Source organism: Merops nubicus, unplaced genomic scaffold (genome assembly GCF_000691845.1).
Source record: "Merops nubicus isolate BGI_N331 unplaced genomic scaffold, ASM69184v1 scaffold44082, whole genome shotgun sequence".
NCBI classification, from domain to species: Eukaryota; Metazoa; Chordata; class Aves; order Coraciiformes; family Meropidae; genus Merops; species Merops nubicus.
In genome coordinates this window covers 1,373-8,738 of record NW_008596387.1, presented here as the reverse complement: position 1 = coordinate 8,738, position 7,366 = coordinate 1,373, and the positions used below count along the sequence as shown (strand labels likewise).

Below are 7,366 nucleotides of genomic sequence, written 5' to 3'. Positions count from 1 at the left end.
GGGGGCCCCGGGGGGGGCTGGTGAAGGGACAGGCCCCGGGGAAGCAGGGTAGGCCCTGGGGGTTGCCGACCTAAGGCCAGGCAGCGCCGTGGGAGGCCGGACGTAGTCCCAGGGAGTGGCCTTGGAGGCCTAGGACCCAAAGGCTGAGGGCAGGATCCCTGAAGGGGCTGCTGTTGGGGGCTGCGGCCCCAAGAACTGAGGGCAGGATTCCTGGGGTGCTGCTGCTGGAGATTGAGGCCTCAGGAAACAGAGTGAGGTCCTTGGGGCACTGCTGCTGGAGAACAAAGCCTTAAGGAGAACAAGATGAGGTTCCTGGGGGCTGCCGCTGGAGAATGAGGCCTTAGAAAGACAGGATGAGGTCCTTGGGGGGTTGTTGCTGCAGACCAAGGTCTCAAGAGGACAAGATGGAGTCGCTGGTGCTGGTGATTGAGCTGAAAGCTGATGCCCGAGAAGGACAGGATGGGGTCCCTGGAGGAGCTGCTGCTGGAGGGCAAGGTCTATGATGAACTGGCCAGGCCTCTGGAAGGTCAGAGAAGACACCAGGGAGGTGTGGTGGGCCTCAAGGTCTCTGGGGACTGCCCACAGCCTCACAGTGCTGTGGCTGGGCCCTACCAGTATTTTTAGGTGGCTGGATGTGGGATGGAGCTGGATCAGAGCCTCCCAGAGAGCAGTGACCAGGAACCAGAGCTGCTGGTGAATGTCAGGGTGCCTGTGGCTCAGGGGTGTGCCAGGCCCACCTGTGACCCCCCAGTTGCCCAGCAGTGCCCTTAGTGCTGTTATGTGCAGAGGGAGGCAATATTTTTCACCCCAGTACTGCTATCAGGCTCATCTCTCTGTTTGTGGGCAGCACTTAGGGGTGCAGCAAGCACCAGTCTTGAGTATTGGGGCAGTGAAATGCAACTTAGAGCTTTTTGGTGTAGCTGGGTAAATGCAGTGGTAGCTCAGGAAGCCTGAACGTGTGTGCTGAGTTTCTGACACCTGAGGGAAGCTCTCAGCCTTTTCACCCTTCCTGGCTTTTCCCCTAAGCAGCTCTTGGCTCTTCAGGAGCCCCAGTGTATTTTTCAGCTTTGCTTTTGTTTTCTTTCAGAGACTGAATTCGCTTCAGGAACTTCAGCTCCTGGAGATCATGTGCAATTATTTCCAAGAGCAGACCAAGGATTCAGTCCGGCAGATCATCTTCTCCTCTCTCTTCAGCCCCCAGGGGAACAAGGCAGATGACAGCAGGATGGCTCTGCTGGGAAAGCTGGTTTCCATGGCCGTGGCTGTGTGCAGGGTTCCTGTTCTGGAGTGTGCTGCCTTCTGGCTGCAGGTACAGCCTCTGTGCAGGCAGGGGAGGCCTGAGGGAGCCAGCCTGGCACCATGGGCATGGCTGAACTGGGGCAGAGTGTCCCCTGATGGTTGGTGACAGGCAGCTGCTGCAGCTGCACCACCCCACCTCTGTGCCTGTGTCTGTCCCTCTGCTCCAGCTCAAGGGAGAGCTCTTCCCAGATGTTTGTGCTGCACCAGCAGAAGAAAATCAGTTGGGTTTTTTGTGGTTTTTTTTGTTTGTTTGTTTGTTGGTTGGTTGGTTTTTGTTTTGTTTTGTTTTTTTAAGTGTTATTGATTTTTATTTCATTTTTTCCCCCCCCAACCCCAACAAGCTGAAGGAGATTGGTGGAGCCTTGACCAACACAGGGAACAAAGCCAGGGCAGTTCAGGGACGTGTTGCCCAAAGAAGTCAGCTTTGGAGTTTGAGAAATAAGAAAGGGACAAGAAACTGTCCCCTGTGTGCAAGTTTGGGCGTGGCAGAAGAGACAAAACTCTTGAAGCCGTGCCTGAAATCCCTGGGGCTGGGACTCACATCTGTCAATGTTTACAACACCTGTAGCTTAAACTTGAACTATATTGCTGAAGTAGTAAGAAAATCTCCACTCAGGTCAAAATAGTGATGTAAAAGGTTTTCATTTTAAACTCTGGGTGTTGTAACCATGAACTGTCACCATCTAGCTTAATACTGGGAAACAGCAGTTTTATTTCTGCCCGAGTGCGGCTTTGATGTGCAGAGGGAGAGAGGAGGCACACTGGGATTTGGGGAAAGTGGGGGCACAGATGTTGAAGCAGCAGAGTGCCGTGGGGGCAGGGACCAGGTTTAGGCAGCACAGCCTTGGGAGTCAGCTGTGTGGCACCCCCCAGGGCCTGGTTTAATCCCCTTTTGTGGTGTCCCTGCAGCGCACCCCCGCCGTGTTCTGCGTGAGGCTGGCCCGGGCTCTGGTCGATGACTACTGCAACTTGGTGCCAGGCTCCATCCAGACACTGAAGCAGATCTTCAGTGCCAGCCCTCGCTTCTGCTGCCAGTTCATCACCGCCGTCACTGCCCTCTACGACCTCTCCTCAGGTGAGGGTTGCCAGGCTGGCTCTGTCACAGAGGTGCAGTGAAGTGCAGCACAGATCAGCTGCCGCCGTTCTACCCGCGCTCGTTGCCGTGGGGTTCTGGCCAGGAGCAGCTCAGGGGTGCAGCTGGTGCCTCATCTGTCCCTTGGGGGAGACTAAAAATAACCACTCTGTGGCTGAAGGGAGAGGCTTTGCTGCAGAAGCAGCCAGGTGATGCCTGGCACAAAGAGTTCTCCCCAGAGGGCAGAGGATGCAAGGGCATTAGTGGTTGAGCAGCTCTGGGTGTGGAAGCTGAGCTGCTTGGGCTGGGCAGTTGGACCTCACTGCTGTGTGTCACCTACCCAGTAGATAGACTCAGGGCTGTCTGTCAGTATGATTCTATCCAAAAAGAGAAGAAACACAAATTCTGAGTGTTTGCAAGCTGGAGCAGGATTTCTGTGGGGCAGTGATGAGAGAGAAAATCAGCAGAGTGCCTCCAGTGTGGTCCTTAACTGGCTGTCCAGCTGGGGATGTGGCCTGGCTAGGGAAGTTATTCCTCAGACACTAGGAACATGTAGATGTCTAAAACAAAGTTGATATACCTTTACTCAGTGAGGAAGAGAGAACTTGTGGTAGACTAGGGAACAACCATACATCAAACACCAACATCACACATAATCCAGAAAGCAAATACTATTTGTTATCCATAAAGGAAGTGTTTTGCATGGCCTTCTCCAGGTAAGCAGCTTGGCATGAGTGACAGGTACACAAAACAATGGTAGAGTAAATAGAGAAAAGTATTTGCTGGAGCTCATAGCATATTCTTCCACAGTATTTTATACCTGGTTTGTGCAACCACTTGGAAGTTCATCCAAGTGGGTGAATTTAAAAGAATTCATTATTTTCATCAAGAACTAATTAAAAGACATGTCTGAAAGGAAATGTCATGAGTTACCAGGAGGAATTTGTGAAGTCAGTGTTGCTCTGATCTGTAGTCAAGCTGCAGCAGTTTGTGACCACCTTTCACATCTTACTCAGAGCTTTATGTAATCTTATCATCCTCTACCTGTCACGTGAGCCTGTTGTTGTGTTCAGTTTTTCCACCAGACATCCTTGTTTGGGTAAGCCTTAAAGGAAATGAATCTTGGGGTGAAGAGAAAGAAGGACCAACAAGTTTTTCCTGTTCCCTTGCCCATTGTACTTCCTGTAGCAAGGGATAAGTGAAGACTCCATGTGGAGAAGTGAGCAGATGATGGGTGGGAGAGAAGAAAATGCCCAAAGAAGCTTTGCTGGGAAAGGGGATAAATGCTGGCATTTGGTGGTGTCTTTGGAATAGGTGAAGTTTAGAGGAATGTGGTTGCATATTCCCTGGCATAACTGAGGATCTACCTTTGAAAAAAACACAGCAGGGCTGGGGATGCTCTGAAACTGCAGTTGTGACTGTGCAAGAAGGGTGCGTGTGAGAGGCTAATTAAAGATTAACTAATCCTTCATCTTACCAACAATACCTTTCCTATCTTCAGATGACCTGATCCCTCCTACGGAGCTGCTGGAGCTGATTGTTTCCTGGATCTTTGAAGACCCTCGTTTGATCCTCATCACCTTCCTGAACACTCCTATTGCAGCCAACCTGCCCATAGGGTATCTCGAGCTCACCCCGCTCACCGGACTCATCCGCTGGTGTGTGAAGGCTCCCTTGGCTTACAAAAGGAAGAAGAAAGCCTCCCTCTCAAATGGCCACCCCCCCAGCAAAATCCCCAAGGACTCGACTTCTGAAGAAGACAAAGATTGCCACCAGCTGTACTCAAAACTGCATCTCAGTGTCCTGCAGGTGCTTATGATGCTTCAGGGGCATTTAACGGAGAAGAACCTCTACGGGCGCCTGGGGCTGGTGCCCTTCGACCACGTGGTGCCACTCGTGGAGGAAATCAACAGACTGTCTGATGAACTCAACCCTCTCAATGCGTCCAAAGAGATAGAACTGGCTCTGGACAGGCTGGCTCAGGCCTTGCAGGTGGCCATGGCATCGGGAGCGCTGCTGTGCACTAGGGGTAAGTTGGCAGAGACCCTGGCAGGGTGTTCTTGTCCTCCAGCCTGCAGATGGCATGAGAGGGAGTTTGGGCATGGGGAGGGTAAAGATCCATGTGTTCACAGCAGAAGTGGCATTTTGCTGCTCTTAGGAAGTGATAATGCAGGAAATAGTTCAGGGAAAGTAGCTGGGTGGGGAGTGAGAGAGGAGGAATGATCAGTGGAGGTGGCTGCTGTGTTCCTTTGCAGAGCTGAAGAACTGACCTTGACCTGGCAGGGTGCACGAGGGGGTTGTGTCTGGGTGTCTGGCACTGGGACAAATCTGCCCCCTCAGAATTGCTTGTAGCTATTTAAAAAGTTCTGCTTCGTTGTGTGTCTCTGAACTTGTCTCCTGGAGGAGAGCCCGTGGAGCAGATAAACCCAGGGAGTGCGTGTGCTAGACAGGGAACTTGGAAAAGCAAACAAAAACTGTTCATCTGGAACTTGTGGGCCTTCAGCTCTCCTGTAATGAGACCACGTTGCAGCACGTGGGATTTCAGTTAAGCTGAGTCAAGAAGCTGACGTGGCTTTGTCTTTCCTGTCACCAAAAGCAGTCCTTTCCAAAAGACCCACAGAGGTGAAAAGGGGAAGTGCCTCTGCACAGCACAGGGCCAGCCAGCAAGACTGTTTTCTTGACATATTATCTTAAAAACAGGCAACTTTTAGTGTGACCAGAAGGCTTAAAACTCCCCAACGGTCAGGACAGTGCAGACCCCAGCCCCAGGGTGCAGCCTCTCTTGCCCTGGCTGAACCAGTGCTGCTGGGCAGATCTCAGTGTTCTCCTTTCTGATCTTCCATGAAGGACATCTGGGTGTAATAACAAGCAGAAATGTAGAGGGGTTTGGCTCCTTTTGGCCATGTTTATTCCTAACTGATCACTTGATACGTTCTGAGAAGAAGTGGAAGTTAATCCTGTATGAGGAGTTGCTGAAATACCAGTTATTCTGTGTTTTGGGAGTATCTACAGAGCAGGAATTTATTCTCAAGCTGTTCCTGGAAGGACTCTAGCAATGGGGTATGTTGTTAAATACCCCACTTTTTGCTATTCTGCTTTAGCAGAAGTTTGGAGATGGTAAAAAAGGTGCAATTTCTACTTGATGGACCTCAGCAAAAAAAAAACCCCAACCTTTCTTTAAAAAAACCCAAACCAATACAAAACAGATATTGTGTAAGCTCTTACCTGATGCCCTTCTCATCCTAAACACTGTATTCAGTGTCATAGTTGGTGTTTCCTCCATCTTAGTTACCTCTTGATGGTGTGTTGGTGTTGCAAATCTTACTTGGTCTGCCTTGAAGTGAAGCTGCATTTCCCAGCATAGGTTCAGTGTCAAACACACAATAAAGTGTCTGGTGTGGAAAGCTGAAGTAATAACTGGTGAGCTGAATAAACGTTTTCTTTCCCATGGAAATTTTTGGCCTGAGAATGGGATTCTGGATCTGTTGGTAACTGGAGCTTTTTCAGCAATCTCATCTTCCTAGGGAGGAGAGGAAAATTGCTCTAATTTCTGCTTCATCTTTATGGTTGTGTCTTCTGTCCTCTTTCAGATGACCTGAGAACTGTGTGCTCCAGGCTACCACATAACAAGTAAGAGACCTTTCTCCAGCTGTGTTGATTTTGATGTGTATTCCCAGACCCACACTTGAGGGATGCTGAGACAAAAATCTCAAGATTTTTTTTTTTCTGGAAGTTGGTCGTTGTTTGCCCATAGTTAGGCACCAGGTTAAAGGTGATAGTGCTGGCTACTTCTTTCCTTGCAAGCTGGACTGAAGGAGACTTCAGTGACTCCCACCACGTAGATGATCTCACCCAGCCTGTGTTAGGACAGATGCACAGGAAGGGAAAATGAAATTCAGCGTGGAACCTGCCCCAGAGTCTCCCTATCCCCAACTCCCTCCTTGTTTTACCTGGCCCTGAGCTGCACTTTGCTTCGTTGCAAATATCAACCAAGATTAAATAAACAAAAGGGTGGGAAGAGAAAGAAAACCAAAAAGAGTCTTCTGGAAGCTAGGAGCATGAGTGAATCCCTGTCCTGGTGCCTCTCAGCAGCACTGTGTTGGTGGTGAGCCGTGCATAGAGCCAGCCCTTTGTAGCCACGGCAGAAGCCTCCTCTAAATAATCCTCACACCTCTTTGATTTTCTCTCCACAGCCTGCTCCAGCTGGTGATTTCAGGTCCAGTCCAGCAACCGACCCATGGCACTCTGCCCCCAGGATTTTACCCTCACATCCATACTCCTCCTCTGGGCTACCCGGCGCTCCCGGCTCACCCGGCGCTCCCGGCGCACCCCGTCCAAACCTTCATACCAGGAATGACATTCCCATACCGACCTATCCGCTAAGGCAACGGGCCTCTAGAGTGTCCCCAGCTCCCCTCACTCTGAGAAAATGAAGCCAAACACCCTGGGAGCTGTGTTTTCCTCTCTTGGTGTGAAGCTGAGCAGCGCCCGCCCGAGGGCTGGGCCCTTCGCTGGCCGCGGGGAGGGCTGCAGCCCCTCTGGGTGTGGGCTGCAGATCCTCCTCCAGACCCACAGGGACAAAAGGAGGGGCTGGGAAAAGGCTGTAGAAACTCCAAACCTCTGCAGCCTGTGGAAATGTTTCAGATCCACATCGTTTCGTGTCATCTCTGGGGGGTGGTGTTTCTCAGTGGTGTTTTTCACTAGCCTCTCCTGTTCTCAGCACAGTGAGCCCAGCTGCCCGTGCTCCAGGAGGGCCAAAAGGAAAGGTGTGAGATCTTTTTTTTTCCAAGCTAGTCCACTCCAGCCTGCTCGTTTCTTTGTAAATGTTTGTATCTATAGCTACAGAGTATGTGTACACTGTATATTTTTGGAAGGCAAATGTTTGTTTCAGAAGCACAAGGTAGAGTAAAGCAGCACTTCCTATTAAAGGAGACAGTTGAAGAAGCATAAAATAATTCTGCTGCTTTCCATTTCAGGCAGAAGATCCAACTCCTT

At 50.6% G+C, this 7,366-nt stretch overlaps 1 protein-coding gene across 1 annotated transcript; it reads left to right on the top strand.

The window, feature by feature from the left end:
- The first annotated feature begins 459 nt into the window (after positions 1 to 459).
- On the top strand, positions 460 to 6,754 carry LOC103769183 (chromosome unknown open reading frame, human C7orf26). The gene is made up of 6 exons (XM_008936358.1): positions 460 to 552; positions 1,088 to 1,309; positions 2,209 to 2,374; positions 3,873 to 4,400; positions 5,962 to 6,001; positions 6,565 to 6,754. The coding sequence occupies exons 1-6, from the start codon at positions 460 to 462 to the stop codon at positions 6,752 to 6,754; spliced, it is 1,239 nt and encodes a 412-aa protein (XP_008934606.1).
- The last annotated feature ends 612 nt before the right edge of the window (positions 6,755 to 7,366 follow it).

What these genes read in the sequence shown, in the direction of transcription:
- LOC103769183 (XM_008936358.1), top strand. Translation starts at nt 460, where the DNA reads ATGGGGTCCCTGGAGGAGCTGCTGCTGGAGGGCAAGGTCTATGATGAA. An exon ending in GTGCTGCCTTCTGGCTGCAG is followed by an intron (nt 1,310 to 2,208) that starts GTACAGCCTCTG and finishes GTGTCCCTGCAG; the next exon opens with CGCACCCCCGCCGTGTTCTG. An exon ending in TCCAGGCTACCACATAACAA is followed by an intron (nt 6,002 to 6,564) that starts GTAAGAGACCTT and finishes TTCTCTCCACAG; the next exon opens with CCTGCTCCAGCTGGTGATTT.